This window comes from Scophthalmus maximus, chromosome 12, assembly GCF_022379125.1.
Source record: "Scophthalmus maximus strain ysfricsl-2021 chromosome 12, ASM2237912v1, whole genome shotgun sequence".
NCBI lineage: Eukaryota > Metazoa > Chordata > Actinopteri > Pleuronectiformes > Scophthalmidae > Scophthalmus > Scophthalmus maximus.
Genome location: NC_061526.1, coordinates 16,609,010 through 16,628,939, shown reverse-complemented (window position 1 = coordinate 16,628,939; position 19,930 = coordinate 16,609,010). Strand labels below are relative to the sequence as shown.

At 42.9% G+C, this 19,930-nt stretch overlaps 1 protein-coding gene across 2 annotated transcripts; it reads left to right on the top strand.

The window, feature by feature from the left end:
* Positions 1 to 15,317: 15,317 nt before the first annotated feature.
* zcrb1 (zinc finger CCHC-type and RNA binding motif 1) lies at positions 15,318 to 19,093 on the top strand. Of its 2 annotated transcripts, none has more exons than XM_047336141.1 (8): positions 15,318 to 15,519; positions 17,328 to 17,420; positions 17,516 to 17,544; positions 17,693 to 17,804; positions 17,916 to 18,023; positions 18,181 to 18,290; positions 18,362 to 18,446; positions 18,750 to 19,093. In XM_047336141.1, the coding sequence occupies exons 1-8, from the start codon at positions 15,352 to 15,354 to the stop codon at positions 18,894 to 18,896; spliced, it is 852 nt and encodes a 283-aa protein (XP_047192097.1). In that variant the 5' UTR covers positions 15,318 to 15,351; the 3' UTR covers positions 18,897 to 19,093. The 2 variants fall into 2 exon arrangements, with proteins under 2 accessions (XP_047192097.1, XP_035459963.1); XM_035604070.2 differs by lacking the exon at positions 15,318 to 15,519 and adding an exon at positions 16,880 to 17,119 and having other exon boundaries at positions 17,318 to 17,420.
* The last annotated feature ends 837 nt before the right edge of the window (positions 19,094 to 19,930 follow it).

The window sequence follows — 19,930 nt, the reverse complement described above, 5'->3', positions numbered from 1 at the left end:
TGATTGTTTTCACCCGTCATTTTTAAAATTACATGTCAAATACCTTGTTTTTTTTAAATTATTTTAATAACCTGGAAAATTATGAGTACCTGTTGTTTGTATACCAAACCATTATGGAAGTTGAAACGTATTGAATAGCATGCATTGCATGCATTTGAATCAAGGCATGTTGTTACGGTAGTCCAATATGTAAAATTATTGGCATTGCATGTCACCGGGACATGCAATGCCAATAAACCACTCCATAAAACATTAGGCCTGTGATGTTGATATTTCAATAATTGATTTGTGTTAATAGATCACAATAAACAAATTTTAAATGAAATCATTTTTACTACAACCTTCAGAGACATCTCTGTCTCCATGTAATCAAAATAACCATCCTTTGTGCGGGTTTTAATAAGGGGTTATAAAGTTTGAAAAGCAAAGTGAGACAACACATTGAAATAGAACCAATCTGGCATTTCCAAACAGTACAAATTTATACAATAATTTTGGAACATTTGTTGTTGAAAATTTAGCAGCACCAAGTCAAACATCTGACTGCTACAAAATAAATTTACATACATAGCTGAAATACTACGAATCAAATCACTGTCTTATCTGGCTTTTCTTTAGGAAAAAACGTGATTGACCCATGTCAACCAGTTTTCCTGGGCTGCGACAGGCGTAGCTTTTTAAATAAACAAAACCGATTCTTTGCCGACATTTGATAGAAAAACAACTCGTGAATAATTCAGAATTAATATCTTTTAACAGAGAACTTGAATGTAAAAAAAATGCTCTGTTCAGATCTAACACTGATCATCCCCCACATACACAGGTGCAACGCTGCATCCTCTCTCCATGCCGAGTTGTTCTTCAGGTCGCTCTGCCGTAGAATAGCTTTAGTCCAGCAATCCACAGTACGATCCACAATATCCATCATGTTCAAAGGTCAATCCTTCCATGTTTAGTCTCATTTCATCAAGACGATTTGACCAACATGTCAGTAAGAGGAGCTGTGATTCACTGCCGTCTTTGTAAGTTTATGACCCACCAGGGACGTGGACGGAGTGGTCGAGTCACAGACGGCGGGCTCTGGCTGCCGTCCTGCCTCGTCCAGCTCGTGGATGAAGTGTTTGAGGTCCTCCAGGCAACGCTCGCGGATCTCTCCAAGGTTCTCCCTGAGGGGAACCTGCAGCTGCTTCTCCAGGTTGGGGTCTTTAGCCACCAGCATCTTGACTACAATGCCAAACGTCTCACAGTCCTGACGGTACACCTGGGCAGAGACGGGACGTGGACAAACTGTTTGAAAACACTCTCATAGAGACACATTTACACCCACTTGTATGTAGAATCAGGTCTACAAGGTGTCAACAGGCGGATGGTTATGAGCTACAAGAGAAAAGGTCTGAATTGTGGAGATAAAAAGTTTGCTTCCTTCCTGTTCCACCTGTCGCCTAGGTGTAAATCCTCCAGCGGCGCTGAGCCTGAGCTGATCACTCTGGTGTTAACACGCATCATGTAGCGCCAAACGATAAACACCTATCCTCTCAAGGTTAATGAGGCCCTTTATATAGGACAGGGTAGCTCAAGGTGCAATAAAACCCCACTATAGTTAAGAGGCTCAGGGGCATATCATAGGTGTTTGAGGGACAATAAGGAAGAGGTGCTGAGGTCTTGTCAGGGAGCTGGCATTTCACACCGAGCCTCGAATGTCACATGAAACAATGGAGGGAGCCTGCTGCCTCCACACAAAGCAGTTGGATTTGCAAAATACCAAGACAGGCTCGTTTGAAACTCATGATCCCACACATGAGCCGACATGCGTTGTTTCAGTGTGGAAAAACTCCCACACTGAAACAAATTATGTTGAATATAGTGTTACCAGAAATCTGACACAGCCCTTCATGGAGGTTTATCAGGAATAAAACCAAATCCTATGCGATCACAAATTGACTCAAAAACGTGGGACTGCACTTCATAATCTGTCAATTATTTTCACCCTTAGTTGTTTGGTCAGAAAAAAAATTCAGAGTTGAAGGTGTTCCAAATGACTAGTTTTGTCAGACCAATGCTCCTAAATACAAAGATAGCTTGTATATATCTGAGGGAAATGATTATCCAATGAAAATACTGCACTTTAAAAGTCACCTTAACTATCAAAATATACATGATTACAGTGCATGAGTGGTGAGGAAAACCACGAATTTGTAACATACTATAAATAACTACAAATACACAACAAACTAGGACAGGACTAGACGACTTTAATTGGACAGTGTGGTGCTCCAGTTCTCTGTAGGAATAGAAATAAGTCCACACGGACAAACTTAAGGGGGTTATGCGACACCTATTTTCTATATCTGTCACTCTATTATTTCATGACACATTTTTCTTCCTCTTGTCATTTTCTCTCAACTTCCATCTCTTAGTCATCTCTCTTCTCTGACCCAATGAAAGTGAGTTAACTGACCGACACTGCTGCTTTTCACAATCGAGCATCGAGATGAAGTTGCTGCAGGCGAACGCACAAGGGCACAACCAATGACAGGGGCAGTGCACGGATGTGTGTGTTTATGAATGAGCCCATGCGTGTGTGTGTGTGTAAAATTAGGCCAGGCAAGGGGCGAGTTTCATTCATTCACTGGATACCAACAGTGGCTTCTGTGCTGCGGGGCGTTCTAACTCGCTGGCTTATTTATAGAGTTGGACAATGTTGCTGGAATAGAGAGCATGGTCGGAGCTGAGGGGAGATGACAAATAAAGATCTGTTGTCAAACAGAGTTAATGTACTTGTGACAACAGTTGGCAGCTTTTTCAAAATCGGCATTAAACAATCAGAGGATTCCTGGTGAAGGAATCATTTCTATCTATATGTGACCATTAAAAAGGCTTGAATGCGTCCTTCTTGACCGACAGCAAACTCAGTGTTAGAGTACGTTTGAATATAGTGCAGTGTCATGTGAAGAGTGATCAGGGCTCATTAGTTTTAGTTCAGGAAAATCGTCATGAACGTAACAATTACAGGAATCAACACTGACGGCATCTCCTCTGGGCGTTCCTATACATTCCTCATGTACACCGAATGATGAAGTGGAAGATGTTACACAAAGGTCAGACTAACACAGCGGAACAAACATCGTGTACTTGTGATGGCCAATCTCCCCACTGTGCTGAATGCAGTGATAAAGCGAAGGGCCTTTTAATGTCCTATGGTCTCATTCAACAGCTGATTGAGACTGTAAATTGATTTATTTATCAGCTCTTTGAAGGAAGTATGCAATCAAGTGCGCTGCCAAAAACTTCTATGGACACTGGGAAATTTGTACCGAGATAACAATGTGCTGAAAACGTACGTCCTGTATTCGAACGCACTTCCCGTAATCCCTCCCCTGTTGTCCAATCAGGAAGGAAAGGACCGGTTCTTCACTTTTAGGCGGGGTCGCTTGAGATTCTTCTTTAAACTTTAATTTCTATAGGCTGTTAAAACTGCATGTCAAAAGTGACAAAAGTGGCTTCAGAAATAAGAGAAGCGAGTCAAGTTTTGCCATCTTTGTACATTTAAAAAAACAAAAAACCATCAGTGAAGCTGGAACTGTCTGACTTGTCCCTATTGCAGCCAAATATACTTAGATTTATCAACAAATGAAATAAAACTCCCTTTGTATCACAGCCTAGGCCATGAGGAGTCAAATAAAATAGCCTCTATTCCCTCTCATGCCTTGTCAGTCACTATAACCTGTTAGTCGGTACTGCAGCCAAAGTCAATTCAGGTTGAATACTACTTCACTTAGCTACACAACTCACACACACACTGGTATGACGGAGCCCAGCCGTGTGATGCTAAATTCAGCTCGTAATGTGTGAACATTTCGGAGACATCTAGGAGGCTTTGGAAGAGCTCCTGGACAGGAGCGACGCTTGTGCCCGTGTGTGTGGGTGGACGAGATGGCGAGACCAGATTGGGTGCAGAGAGCCAAACATCTGGCCAACACTTGTCAAGCAGCTAAGCACCGGTGCCAACCGCAACTGAGACGCTGCTGTGGCTTGGCAGAACACACGCGAAAGTGTTGTGATTAACTGTTCGTCCTGGGCATGATGGGGGAATTAATACCAGCCACGGTGTTCACAGAGTGCTCATAAATTTCCTACGGTCTATATTTTTTTTGCCACTTTGGCAGGTAACCAACCATTATGTGAAGGTAGGTCAATCGGGTTTTGATCAGTGTTCACAAAGGAATAAAGGGAGAAAATGTTTCCCAACAAACAGGACGTTTTCACCCGTTATTGTGCAGAGAATACATTTAGATGTGATTACTTCTTTCTATGATCTGGTCGGGGCCAATTTCTCACTCACACTCATGACTAAGGCTAAATCCATACTAATAAGTTTGCGTTTTTAAATGCCATTTTAAACCTGAAGCGTAGTTCTTATCAGAAGTAATCTCTGTCCATACTTACATATCTGTAAAGTCGCACCACGTGACCATTTATGTACGGGAGTAAACAGGAAGCAGATTGTCTACTCTGTAGGCCGTTGCTTAGTTACATAAAATACTACGAACGAGAAACAGCAATGGCGAAACATAAGCAGGGATTTATTTTCCTGTATCGACTACGAGGTGAAACTAGTACTTCCAGGTATTTACAACGTAATGCATTCACCGCTGGTAGTGGAGACTGATAAAAACAAATCAGGAAGTGAATGCGGGTGCTGTCTCGTTGTTTCCCAAACGACTCTGTCTTTGCCCGTCCATACTACAGTGCTCCCCTGGAGTTTTCTAACTAAGACGTGGCCTGCAGCGGTTCCAAACTTCTCAGTTTCAGGCGCTCGAAAACTCCAGAGTATTGTGGACGACTTGCGTGACTGTAGCAGCAGTGATGCGTTTTAAAAACTTAAATGTAGTAACGTGGATGTGGCCTGGATAATCCAGGCTTTCACGACGGACTGAGTGAGAACTGCCAAGTCACAAAACAACCTTCACGCAGGTTTCCTGAATGCCACAAAAGCCAAAGAAAGGAACAAGAGGAGGAGGGGAAAAACGCTGTAATCGTCAGCAGAAATGAATAGTTATCTAAGAATCTGAAATCCTGGAATGAAAAGCTGAAACTTCATATCCCTGTGAAAATGGGACACGCTGTTCCCACCTGTTTATCGTTTTAAACTCTTATACTCTCTCCAGAAAAGATGAGGCGTAAGACGACATCGTTGATAAGGATATATTAAAAATACCTTAAGTGCAATGAAAACGGTCAAACTTTTCAGAATACCTGAACATATGAAACCACGCTCGCACAACGGAGCTTAAACGTTACGCAGTTTGTCTTGAGCAAGGAGCGAGAGGAGACACAGATGGGGGAGAAAAAGACGAGGCCATAAAACAGGCCACAGGCTGCAGCGTCAGCAACAGCAACAGCGTTTCGAACAGGCTGTTGGCCCTGTGGCGCAGCTCGATGTGAGAGCACAGCGTGTGCCCCGGGGCAGAGCTGGCTCAGGTTTAATGGTCCCAGTAAAGCAGTGGCAGCGCTCACTGGTGCAGGAATTGCCTTCATTAGATAACTGAGCAGAGCTGCAACCCAATGCCTCAGGTGGTTTCAGCTCCTTCAAATGGTCAACCTCACAATTCGGTGTATGCACAAAACTAGACCCTGTACTTGTGTTTCTGTTTTCATTTATGTGTTAATGTATACATGCCCTATGTGCAGGTGTGTGTGTGTGTGTGTGTGTGTGTGTGTGTGTATTTGTAAAGCATAATGAGCACTTTTTTGCAGTTGGGGAGTCAGCATGGGAGTTTAATAAGAGCCACTAGGAAAAGGCAGGTAAATTTGGCGACCAGCTACTTTGCGAGAAAATTACCTGATCACTTCAACACCGCCAACCCCCCCCCCAAAAAATGTCCGGTCATGGTGACAGTGGCTCGAGCATTTTGGGACGCACCGACCAGAAAAGTTAATTTCCTGCCTTGTTGGGTCCAAGTATAATAGGTGACTGTTCCTGTGCTGCCTGCCCAATAAAAACAACCCATGTGTGAGTCAGAAAACCCAAGGTCACCATATGTACAGGATCAGAAGTCAGAGGTAGAGTGCGTCTCATGCAAGGACTGTGATGTTGACATTTATAGAAAAGTCTTACGAGTCACCAACTTGTAATGAGAGGATTGTAAAAGCGGTGATTTCCCAAAGGGGGAAAAAAACCGAGCTGCTGCTGACAAAAAGTATAGCTTTATGCATTTTTCTTTATGCTACATGAAAACTAATACAGCATCCTAGCAACTGTGTTGATCCAAAACACAGTGCATCATCTTTACGTCAGCTTACGATCAGTATAATAAGGTATGTTGGCTTAGGAACATTTACATGTGAAAAACATAGGCAGCAACGACAATAAATGAGAAGAAGTGTGGCCAAAAACTCTCAGGTTTTAACAGCTGATGAGTTGTTAACCCTAACAGTTTTTTAAGCTTTTTCCTTTTTATTGGGTCAAATTCAACATGTCAACTGTTGGACACCTACCTTCTCTATCTCCTGGGCTTTGGCTGCGATGGCCAGGGCTCGTTGCTCTTGAAAATTTTCTGCGGAGCTTTGGCTCTCCTCCACCACAGGGGCGACCAGGGGCTCCTCTTTCTCTACCTCTGGCGGATGGTTCTCCTCCTAAAAAGGTACAAAACTGATGATTTACTTGTTTCATACAGCACTTCTCATTGCATGAAAAATGCAACTCAACGTGCTTTACACGAAAAGATACAGTTAAAGAAAAACAACCCAAAAGCTTAAAAACTGAAATTATTAAGACAATGAAAGGATATTAAAACAAAAACCTGACACCAAATGATAAAGGAAAGACGTTGGTTGTATCAATTAAAAGCAAGACCAGAATATTACATTTAAGAAGAGCGCGTTACTATTCTGAGGACCGCCGACAAAACTGACAGCATCAAAAAATGTTATGAGTGAAAAGAATAGACGGCAAATGTTAAATTTGTCATGACAACTTACAGATTCCTTTGATAACACATCTGTTAAACCATAACATAGAGGAGACTAACATTGTTAGTGCCCATTGGTGATTAAAGCCAACTCAGAACTGTTTGCTGAACAAAATCGTAACACAGAGATGACAGAACAGACAATGCTAGCATTAAGATAATGTAGGTCAGCAACATAGAGGTCCAATCACAGCAACGCTATGAACTGACCTACTGACTATCTTTACAGGAAAGATGTGGTCGATGAGGCGTACCGAAGGATAAATCCTAGATAAACCGAAGAAGCAGCTATAGCTGGAAAGTCGGAGTGCGCTCTATTGAAGTTGGGCGCTGTGGATTTCTATAGTTCCATCTACAACTACTCAAATAATTAGGATTCGGCGGAATCACAGCACCGAGAGAGGACTAAAATACCAGCAGCATATCGTATGACACGACCTTCATATTGTGCACTGTTATTACTTAGCAGATTATGACAAGACCTTGGCTGAAAACACCACCAAGCTTATTTTTTCTGTGAAACTGACTCGTATCTGAGGAGAAAAGAGAGTCTAGCCAGATAAGCCACGGTGGGCTATCAAGTGGGCAGACTGGAAACTCTAGTACCCACAAGTACTACTGTGAAAGCCAAAAGAAAGAGCAAAGGGGTGAAACAAGGCCAACTTGGATCACAGCTCCATTTTCTTTTTTGCTCATTTCCTGATACTATTACCATTCGGAGGCCAGGGAGCAGAGCTGCCCAGCCGTGACTAAAGTCCACTCATACATTAAAAAAGGCAACAGGCCCACAGACGTAGTCATATTACATCTCCTGTAATTCCTTTCCTCAGTCATCTAAGAGATGGTACATCACTTCGCCGAGTGTGGTCTAAAATAAAAGACGAGACTCATAAAGCATCATCCAATTATTCCTCCTTCAGATTCCTTCCCTGAAGCGAAGTCCAGTATGTACACTGTGTGTGTGTGTGTGTGTGTGTGTGTGTGTGTGTGTGTGTGTGTGTGTGTCAATTTGTGTTTGTCAGTCTTCAGCCTCCTTCGCCTCGGTGAAAAAATATCCCCGACTGTGTCTTTCACGTCAATTGACTGGGCGCAGCCCCAACCTGGAGCCTGGGATGTTTTAGTACCAATACAAAGCTTGGCAGACACACTGGACCATAAAAGAAATATTAACAATTAATGAGTCATTTATTTCTATGTAAAACTAAACAGAATTAGACTTAAGAGTGCTGCTGCCTGCTTGGTCTGCTGAACCATAAAGGGACATTTAGCATTTGTCTGTTCTTTTTTGCATGGTAGTGGATAATTTTTAATGGTCCTACTGATAATTTGCCAAATACCTTCAGGGAGAGAAAAAGGTTTTAACGTCAGTTCTTGCGGATCAAAGTATGAAATCTTGGAGATTTTTATAGGTTCATCATCTTTGATCAGAATTTATGGTCAAAGACACCACTACAGGAAAAGTTACAGATCATCAAAATCATTTGGGTTTTATCATCTGGCGACCATGAACGTTTTTACAAAATCATTTAGTAGATATTGAGAAATTTTGCAGGATGAGATGAAACTTTTTCCTGCTGGTAAAATGTTGTTGCACTTTAATTGGCAGTAGTTTGAAAGCTTTGTATTAGGCTCAAAACTCGTGTAGACCTTTGCAGTTCCAGGACACGCTCTCCACCCATTAGACCAACCCTTGGTCACGGCCACAGAGTCAGAGATGCTCTTTTGGTCCCCGCTGCAGTTTCGTCAGTCTGGGACGGCTCCAGAAAGCCTGCGCGTGCTTGTTGAATGGCCGCAGCAGGCAGCGGCCGGGGCCGGGGCCATTAGAGTGAGCTTTACTGGGGGCACAGCACGGGCCTTTCATGTTGGCCAAGGTTATGGGTTTGTGCCCCCAGAACAGGGAACAACAATGCACCATGGGCTAGATCAAACACAGTGCAGTCTCTGCCCCAGTGTGTGTGTGTGTGTGTGTGTGTGTGTGTGTGTGTGTGTGTGTGTGTGTGTGTGTGTGTGTGTGTGTGTGTGTGTGTGTGTGTGGAGGGGTTGAGCACTTAGTTTAAAACTTTGATCACAGCAGTTGATGGGGTGGTGGCGGGTGGTTCTTTCAAAAATGCACATTAGAAGGAGACTTTGTTGTAACTTGCAATTTCTGATGCATGGGTTTACAGAGATATCCACATGCCTACTCGGTCAGTTAGAGGGATGATCTTTAAAGCGTTTTGTGTGTGCAAAACGCTTGGGTATTAAGTGTGTGCCTTTATTGGATGTCTTACCATACTTGTTATTTTTAACCACCAAAAATCATTCCTCAGGAACCTCCAGTATAGAAAGTGAAAAGGGGAACATGTAGCATCTACAAAAAAATGCTTTCAGCCTTTTTGAATATTTTCACTAATTCAAGAAAATAAAAAAAATGATACATTGTTCGTCAATGCTCATTTATGTTAAACCTCACAAAAATCAACACTGTATTCATACGACCATCTTGAGCACGTCATTAACACGGGAGTCTTTCCCTTCTCTGCCCTCCATCCTGCGAAAGCGGCATAAGACACGCGGGGCCGTAGATATATACATTTATATCCTCACAAGCACAAGACCTGCTACATCCACCAGACTGTCACAGCTATCAAAATCTTTCCTCATACTTGTCAACAAATAGAGGAAATGACTGTTCAATGTAAAACAGTCTAAACACATCCCAATGAGCTCCACAGGGACTTGTTCTGGATTTGAAGCCGAGATCATGAGATAAAGTTATGACTCGGGCTACTGAGTTAGTCTGTTCACTCCTGGGTGGCCACAGCCAGACGCGCTGCAGCTAATCACATCTGATTCTATTTACACTCCCCTGCGTCGTTATCAGCCAAACAAGATATTATTTTCAAAAAGAAGGCAGTGGGAGATATCTTCGTTCGGCGCGCGCTCGAAACAGTAAAAGTATTTTCTTTTCAAAAACGAGGGGAACAACTTTGGTCGTCACTCGAGCCCCCTTTCCCCCTCCACCATTAGTTCTTGTGATTGAGGTCTGCTTACTCCGCAGGTAAACAAAGCCCGGGCCTAGTGGCTTTCATGCTCTGTGTGAGTGCCACTTTAAAACCCATTAACACACTTCAATGGGACTAAATGTTTATTAAGGGGATGGATTGTAAGAAGTTCCAGGTGCATCCTGCTGTACAGTGACAAGAGTCCATGGATATACCATAAATACAGCAGTCTATCATACACTCGGTAAGTGTAAGACCGATGGTTTATATTGGTGAAAGGAAACAAAGGCTTGTGTTGTGTTCTTGTTCGTCCAATTGAACTGAGTGTAAAATGTTAGCGCAAAAAAACCCCCGCATACTTAAATGATGTCTCACCTTGTTCGACGTCGCACTGTGTGGAGAGCCTTCTCTTGACAGGCCCGGAATTTTGTCTGGAGAAAGGAGATAAAGAAAAAGATTTTGACACGGTGAAACTTGAGCGAGGGACAAACTAATGTGTAGAGAAAAAGATACTAGAGAGGGAGGATAACAGCAGGAAGCAGGAAAAGAGGTGGACGATTAGTGAGTCCAGAAAGTGAAGAGGGTATCGTTAGGGACTTTTGGAAAACGGGGGTCAGTAAAGGTGCTGAAGTTTGGTATTTCGGGATCCGCACTGGTACGTAGGCTAGAACATCTCGAACAAGAGACACAGGGGTTTGCTGTCGACCGCCGCTCAGTGGACAGAAACCAGCCACCTGGAAAGTCACGTCGTACCGACCAAATGGGAACTCTTGGGCACCTAGTGATGAAACCGTAACGACCTCGGAGTGGAAATGCCGGCTTCAGGAATATCCATCAGACATCCTATACCCCTTCCGTCTTCATCCACACACGACCGGGTGGCATCTTTATGAGGCCTGACAAAGTGGCAGACGGCGCGGGGAGGAAGGCTCGGCTGCGGGACGCATTAGAGGCGCTCTCCGTCTCTCTCGGGTTACGCGGACGGGGGAACGGGTTAAGTTTAACGATTCTAACCTTTGCGCATTTACGAAAACAAATCCTCTGCGTATCATCTCATCCTGTTTTTTTTTCTTCGTTTCTGTTGAAAATAAAAAAAACGGATGGCAGAAAAGCCAGGCATAGTAAGATGTGGGCGTGGTGATGAAACGATCCTCAGTTCAAATATCTGCAAGATCGAAAACCACGGCCAGACTTTTCTAACCTATCTGTATTAACTCTTACCGTACTTACCAGTCATCTTGCTCTGAGAATAAGTATCTTCATACCCTGTAGGAAGACCAAACCGCAAGGTCACTGGCTGCGTACATAATAACTATGCTTTTTTTAGCCTACAGCAAACTAGCAAGCATGCTAACTGCTCTGATGCGCCACTAAAAAAATAGGATCAAGAGGCTGCAATCTCATTTCAAACATGACTGCCACCCAGCAACCATTTGTAATTTTACCTTATCAGCGTGATTATATTCTGTGGCCAACCAAATGTAAACTTAAAAAAAAAAGGAGAAATGGCACTGGGCAATGGTAGGAGGTGTAAATGAAAATACGTGTGGAAAACAGGGAGGTTAGAAGGTTTACAGCTACAAAACCTACAAAGAACATGCAGAAAAACAAGGAGATCCTTTCGCACTTAGCTATTTTACAGTCCACCGGATTCCAGATTTTCAATAAGGCTGCAGGATAAGTCCTTCTGTAAACATATACTGTGCATACCCAGTGTAAGTAAGACCAATGAAAGATATATGATATAAATCTGACATGGATTAAAATGGCTGGTGAGCAATTGGGCTATTTGTCATGTGAAATGCCAGAGAACTTTGATATGAACTGTAAACCCCTGTGTTCCTACACATTGACCTTCATTTTCAGAGCAGAGTGGTTAATAATTTGTTTAGAATTCAGTGTGATCACACTTTTTAGGTGATCATACTGAATATATATATATATATATGACATATTGCTCTAGATCAGAATATGAAAACTTTTCACATTTACAGATCAGTGTAGGAACCACAGATAGTGCTAATGGACCTCCTCAACAGGGTGTAGATATAGTTTATATAAATGAACCCATTAGAACAAAGGCACCACTGCGTGAAACAAAATTGAGGATGCAATTAACTTCAGACCTGGGTGAAAGAATTTCTACTTTATATTGGATTCCTTAGGTTATATCATATATATGCTTAATTATATTTTATAGGGTTAGACCTGAATTTAGTTATAGATTTGGATTATCATTACTTCATTCTGACCTCCATCCCTGCATCTTTCTCAAGGCTTAGTGGCAGACATCTTTGAGATGAAGAAACATTTTTCTAGCATGACAAAGATGCAAAGAGACGTGCGAGGAAGAACAGAGGAGCTTATCCATCACCCAGGTCCAAGCTCATGTGCACATGGCTCCATGTACAGACCCAAACTGTCATGTCCACTCTGTTGAGGAAAGAGCGACCCCCAAAGGTGCTCAGTAACACCCGCGTGACCATCTGAACCGTCTGCACCTGGAAAGTCAGTCGGCCAGATTGTCAGTTATGGATTAACAATTATTTGATAAAATAGAGGTGTTCCTAAACAAAGATTAGACATTCATTTTTTGTGGGTTGTGGTCATCCAGAACTGAAAGGGCTCCCACACACGGCGTCGGGCGACGGCAAACTAAGAATTCTACATACTCTTGCCTTGCTGTGAGGGAAATGGCAGGCTTTTGGCTCTGTCTGGGGAGTAGCCTCTGCTGCTGACGCTGGAGCCGGAGCGACTGTGGGGGGAGCGCGCCACTTCGCGGCGCACAGGGGAGCGTTCTCTGAGGGGAGGGAACGGGGCCGACTTTCTCCTGTAATGGTCCCGGTCCTCCCTGGAAGAGCACAGGAACGCGCAAGCCGTTAGAAATTCAACACTCTAAACAGCAAGGCTTGGCAGTGAGGGGCAAATTAGCTCTCAAGCGCTACACCAGTGTCCATAACGACTGGTATTGTTCTGTGCAGACAAAGCACAATGCTGCCATCTAGCGTTTTTATAAGGTCACTGCACAGGATACATACTTTTCGATGACAGCTGCTGTAAAAAATCCACAATATGTCAAATCTTCAGGGACAATTGACATAATCATTGTTCAAAGATGTGGAGAGTCATAGGACAAAACAGAACCACAACAAATGAGCAAAAGATCAAGACCAACACAGTTGGACATACCAATGAGTCCCAAACACAGGAAGGTGTTCCTTATGATTCTGTATATATATATACATATATATATATTCAATCGTACCCTCTGTCCAGGTTGAGGATGGCCTGCACTAATGTGTCTTCCCCGCTCTCTGGGAGTGACCTGGGCGCTGGGTAGATGCCCTGGCTTCGCACGTTGTGAGGAGGGGGAGCACGGGCACTAAGGCAATAAAGACAAATACAGTTAGAAATAAAAACTGTATACGATTTAAATAAGTACCATCTGGTCCATCAATTAATGTGTCAATCATTTGGTTTACTGTTGAAGCTTGTGCATCTTCATCCATCTACAAGCAGGTTACATAAGAACTGTGCTCGTAAATGTCATCTGTGGTCAGTTCACCGAGGCTTTGTAAATTAACAAACTACATCCAAACAAAGCACCACCTCAATGCAGGTTTAAGCAGTTTACTACACCATCTGTATTGTAACTTCAATAATTTTAATTAGGTCTAGACACACAGCAGTGTTATTGACAGGGGTCCCTTCGGCCTTAAAGTTAAAGGCAGCAGTAATGAGTAAATTAGTTAATTTACACTGTAAGTAGCAGTTGTGCTGGTCTTTGCATATGAGAGCATAGAGAGTCCAGGAATTATTCTTGGGTCTAGTTGTCGCATTTACCTACTGGCAAACAACCTGAACTATACATACAAACATTACCCTGCTAATCCACACTACTAACTTCTAACTCTCTGCTCCAGTCACCGGCCTCACCATCACGCACTGAACTATCCGTAACAAACTTGTTAATCTTGCACAGAGACGATACATTGCAATGCAATTTGCTTAATTACCTGCTACTGCTGCCTCTTAACACTCAGGAAGAAAAGGCTAACTTTCTAAAGCACAAGTAGAGTTTGAAAACAGTTTACAGTTTGTATACTAAAGCATGCAAGATGCCTGATCTCAGAATGAGAAATGAGTCAATGACAGCTTGATAAGCAGACTTGTCTGTAGCAATCTATGGCTAGTCACAGGATAAGCACTACTGGTGTTTACTCTAAATCTGTCAATCCAAATCTGCGGTCGGTGTTTCTGCAACCCGATCTGTTACTTAAGTGCTGCCACTGTTCAGCTAACACAGCTAGTCTGAACAGTTGTGTAATTGTGCGCTGCCAGGCGAGACTTGTGGCTGCGACGGGCCAATATGGGTCAGAGCGGACCATGATTTATGATTGCTGCAATGTAAACACACATTTGGCAAAAAAAGAAGGGATACTGAAAACAGAGGCCTGCAGAGATCCTGCTTCAGCTGAAGCAGAGGAATTAAACACGGAGGACTTGTGGTAAGCCTTAAGAGGAGGAGACGTTTACCCAAACTCCAAAGGCCGTCCTGCGTGAGGGTCCTCCCTGGGTCCTCTGTACGGAAAGTCTTCCTGAAACACACAGTTGAGAAATTGTAAATATACTAATCTGTGAAAGTGACGCTGAATGCAACTTCTTCTGAATGATTCAACAGTGTCCTAAAGTAGAGATGTTCACGAGTTAAGTAGTAAATAATCAGTTTTAAACAACAAACTGAGCGTTTCTTATTTAAAAAGATGCATTTAACTTCCATCCATCTACAAGTTTTTCCCTTAAGTTTACATAATCTTAGTATAGACAAAATGAAAACATGATGGAATTTCACAATCCAACATGGAAAAGGCCTGCCACAGTTAATTGCTGTGGCATGTGGCTCACTCTGTAAGAGAGGAGTTCCACATCTAAACTTGAACCTTATACCATAGCGCCCCCAGCTGGCAAGTAATGTGTGTGAGCATGATGTACGACTGCAGTTTGTCTGCAATTGTACAAAATGGCACATATTAGTAGTAGTACATACTATCACGGAACGATAGTATGCGTGTGATTTGAAATAACTTGATGGACTGAGATTTCTGCCTTTTTAAATTCACTTTTTGGATCAAATCTTCAGTTGTTGAACTTTCCTGCAGCTGAACACATGCTTTGATTTTCTCTCCGATTTACATTGTTAAATTATTAAATTCCTGTTTTGCTTAATGCCTTTTCTTTCAGAGTTGAGGCAATTCTTGATATCTTTGTTTTATCTCATCTTATCACATTTTGATCCTGTACATTTGTCCACATGCATATTATAGGATATACAGTAATTTGCGACATATGGCTCTCACCCTTCTAGAAGGTGGAACGGCCCTGCGTTCAGCAGGGAAATGAACGTTGTCGCCGTGATAGCCCCTCTGATCTTCATGGTAACTTCGAGGGCCGCCTCCATTCGGGAAAAATCGGGGGCCTCCTTCATAATCGTACCCACCCCGGTTGTAGTCATCCTCTGGCCTGCCGAAGGGGCCCCTCCTCTCCACTGCGCCGCCTGCTCGTGGGTACGGACCCTGCAACCATGAGTACATTTTATGGATTTGAAATTAACTGACATTTACATTTACCGTGGGTCTTTTTTTTTCTAATTGCTGACTAATACTTCAGCTGCTATGGAAAATGCATTCCTGAAAAGATTTTTCCTCAGTTGAACAAGCTGTGAGATTCTCTTTCCATGCAGTTCAATAAATAGCTGTGACAAGACAAAATATACAATTGACAGAATAATTCTGGTGGTTTGACCCATCTTAGCCCTTCACCCCTCAACACATAATGGCTTCTTGAAAGACGGACAGTTCCTTACTTGCGTTTGTATGTGCATACTTTTTTTAATATAATGGGATCAAACCCCTTCATAAGGAAAAGAAAATGGACCCTGAAGCCGCTTGGTTCACACTCACCGGTCTCTCGTTTACAAAGCGCTCGTCGTACACCTCTCGTATGCTCCTGTCTCTCCTGTATGTCACTGCAAAATGGAGAGAAGGAGTGACCGATCGCAGACAAAATAAATACACGTAGGTTTCAGTTGATGTTCAGGGTAACTTCTTTGAGCAGCGATATTCCAGTAAAAGATGGTAATAATAAAAAAAAATGAACGACGGATAATATCTAGTTTACTTATGACACTGGTTTTAGAAACAATAAAGCCACTCATGCTGAACTACTTAACCACATATAAAATCTATGAATATATAAGTGCCCCTTGACACATTTCTCTCTAGCAGAAGAGGCATTTTGTACTTTGTTGTTAAAGCAAAATTAAACGGAGGCACTGTACGAGTGGATTATGAACTTACTTTTTCACCTGAGGACTTCTGTGTGGTATGCGAGATCTTCAGCACAATCTGTGACACAATAAACAGGGGGGGGGGGGGGGGGGGGGGGGTGTTAAGACCATATATCAGGAATACCTCAGAATTACACGTAGGTGGGAGACTGTGCAACAAAGCATGAAATGATTCGAGACAGGGGAGCAATGTTGGACTATGAGATGTGTTCCAATAACTGAGCCGGCTGAGCTGATCTTAACTGCAGATCTTACATTCATTGGACCGACGACGCCCTTCATTCAACGCGATAACAGCCAACATATCGGTTAGGTCACGAGACCCGGCGCAGCATTTTCATTTTCTGGCTGAATTCACTGCCAACTGCTGTCGGCTCGCCGTACAGCGGACAGCTAGCGTTGCTACCTAACTAGCCTTCGTGTATGCCGCAGAGATCCGCACGCTCTATGGCAGCCGGCGGGGCGAGTTAGCTCCGCGTCAGCGAAAACGCAAAAAAAAACAACACATGAACACGCACGGCGTACCGTACCTCCCTTTCGATGAAACAACCGCGCGGAACAACCTGCGCGGCGTACGGTTATTTATTCCTCCCAGAAATACCAGAAGCAATCTCACCTTCCTCTATCGCTTAGGTAGCCTAGCCTCTCCCGGCGGGACAACAGATTTTTCATTGGACGGCGGGGTGATGCCGCGTCATCAGCGTGCGACCCGCAGATATGGCGTTTGTTTCTCTTTGCTAGGTGCGCGATGCAAGAACACGAAACACTGCGCCCTTTAAATGAATTGAGGTATTAAACGGATGGTGGGCGCCTTGTTGGTAAGTCGTTTGGCAAATGTGTTTCACGTAAAATTGGTATTCTGCTCGTTGAAGTAACGTTTCGATGTTTATCGCTACGGTAAGCAACGGGGGACTTAATTCAAGTGTAGGGTCAAGGCTGGCCGACAAGCTGGTTGTTTACACTTTATTTATTCATTTTTTTTAATGATTTCTTTTGACCCTGCTTTTGTCTTACAGTGTGTCGTAGGCGTCCAGGATGAGCGGGGGTTTGGCACCAAGCAAAAGCACTGTGTACGTGTCCAACCTTCCCTTCTCTCTGACCAACAGTGACCTGCACAAGGTAATTTGATGTGGAAAATTGTTTTAACCATGCGTCTATTAAACTAAAACACAGTCCAATGACATACTGAAACGGATGGCGTTGTCTCATTTCAGCTATTCACCAAATACGGAAAAGTTGTCAAGTAAGTAGTGTCTCTCTGTCATATTTTGTTTTATTATTTACATATTTACACCATCATTTGGAGCACACAACCCACAACCTTCATTTAAAGGCTCTGAACACTTCTGTTCGAAAAATAAGCACTGATAGCTATTGAAACCCTTTTTCAGGGTTACAATCGTTAAGGATAAAGACACTCGCCAGAGTAAAGGGGTGGCGTTTGTCCTCTTCCTGGACAGAGAGTCCGCTCACAACTGTGCAAGAGCAGTAAACAACAAGCAGGTGAGTCTCAAGTTTTCACATGCTGTATGTCACAATGCGTGTAGGCTTTCAGTTGTGTGAATTCTTTATTGGACAATCACTGTCAGAGGTATTAATGTTTCTGTCTCCCAGCTGTTTGGCCGAACAGTGAAAGCGAGCATTGCCGTCGACAATGGACGAGCAGCCGAGTTTATAAAGAGGCGGAACTACACAGACAAGTCTAAATGTTACGAATGTGGGGTGAGTGAAGATTTGGTGGTATTCATTTCTCCTGTGACATCAAATATTTCTTGAATCACAATTGCGAGTCTTAATTTCTTTCTGAATCGAAGAATAAAATGTGATGTGTAGAAAATATATCAAGAGGTGTGCCTGGTGTCTGAATGCCATTTTACAGGATACAGGTCATCTGAGCTATGCGTGCCCCAAAAACATCCTAGGAGAGAGGGAGCCCCCAAAGAAGAAAGAAAAGAAAAAGAAGAAAAAGGCTGAACAAACTGAACATGTGTAAGTGTTCAGTAGTGGATATTGTGAGATAGACTATTGTTTTTGTAATTCCCACATCATTTCCCTTGTAGTGAAGAAGAAGATGAAGAAGAAGAAAGTGAAGAAGGAGGAGAGGACCCAGCTTTAGATAGTCTGAGCCAAGCTATAGCTTTTCAGGTAAGTGTGTAGATAAACTGTGAAAAAAGCATTCACATATGATACACAGAATTTTGTCATCATGAAAGTTTGTGTCCTTTTGACCCCAACAACACTTGTAACATCACAACGGAAACCAAAAAGGTGTCCTCAATTTAAAAAAAACAAACAAACAGGAGAGCAAGGTGGTAGTATGAAAATAAATGTTTGAGATGGCAGCCGTAGCTCTGAGATGGAAATTATGGGATTTGTTGAAAAATAAACAAACATTTACCGGTGTGTCTTATAATGCCGTCAATTTTATTCTCTCTTATTTCCCTCCAGCAAGCCCATATTGAGGAAGAGGAGGAGAGACGGAGGAAGCTGGCACTTTTGTCTCAAGAGGCACACGCTTCGACATCCTCCGATTCTAAGAAACCACGAATTAAAAAGAGTGCGTACTTCAGTGACGAGGAGGAGCTCAGTGATTAATAATGACAGTGGACATCACCACCAAATTGTTCGCTTGATCTGGATTTAGTTGTGTGAGGTTTTGAATAACCCCTTTTCACCTCTGGAGCTGAGACATTTTCATGTTTTCTAGAAATATGGTGTAATCTTTCTTACATTGACTGTGTTGCTGATGGTTTTTATTTTTTATTTTCAATCAATAAATCCTTGTTTCTTAATGATGGATGAAATTAATTGTTGGTGAAGCTAGAGAAAACATTTAGTTCAATGCAGTAAATGGCAATAGGAGTGAACATATTTTGAGGATTAAAAAAAAGGATCAAGCATTTATTAATTGACTAGTTGGATCCGTTTATATATGAACAATTGTCAAAAGTGGGGAGAAATCTGCGTCCAGTGTGACCAGACGGATACAGAATACAATCAAATGACCAAAATATAAAAAAAACTGGCTATTTGAAATCTAACAGCAGGGTTCTCTCTCTGGAAAGTATAAACCAATCCTTAATATTGCAACAGCTAAAGTGCTGCAATAAGGGCGTCCAGTGCGGGGAAATCCCATCGGCTGCAAATAAAGGAGACCCACTTTCTTATCCTTCAAATGAAGAAAAAAAAAAGGTTTGGGAACCCCTGGCTTGTCCCCTTTCCGCCGGCTCGCTTGGGATTGTGGTCTTTGGGAGCTCGCTTGCGTCAGCACGCAAACAAAGCAAAGAGGGATTCCCCGTGTTTTTAAACGCGTCTGTGGTCAAAACCTGTGCGGCACGTCTGCAGTCTGCGAGGCAGACGCAAAGATGGAGGGGCATGAGCACAGTGAGAGGGGGAAGGAGTGGGGCCGTGGCGTTAAACGCGTCGCTGCAGACGCAACATGTCAGCTGCCGTCTTTTGTTGCATTTGCGCGCTGCCGGAAAAGAAAACGCTCTCGGGTTTATGTGATGGTGAAAGAGGCAACTGCAGTACGCGATGACTAGTTGTCATTAATATTTATTGACTGCCGGTGTAAAAATTAAAATGGAATATATTAATGGGGGCTGTGTTGAGGGTAGTGAGCGTGACTG

Bases quoted from the DNA above. Each gene is read 5' to 3' on its own strand.
- zcrb1 (XM_047336141.1), top strand. From the start codon at position 15,352: ATGAACGTTGTCGCCGTGATAGCCCCTCTGATCTTCATGGTAACTTCG. The intron at 15,520-17,327 runs GTACGGACCCTG...AGTGTGTCGTAG, and splicing joins ACTGCGCCGCCTGCTCGTGG to GCGTCCAGGATGAGCGGGGG. The intron at 18,291-18,361 runs GTAAGTGTTCAG...TTTCCCTTGTAG, and splicing joins GCTGAACAAACTGAACATGT to TGAAGAAGAAGATGAAGAAG.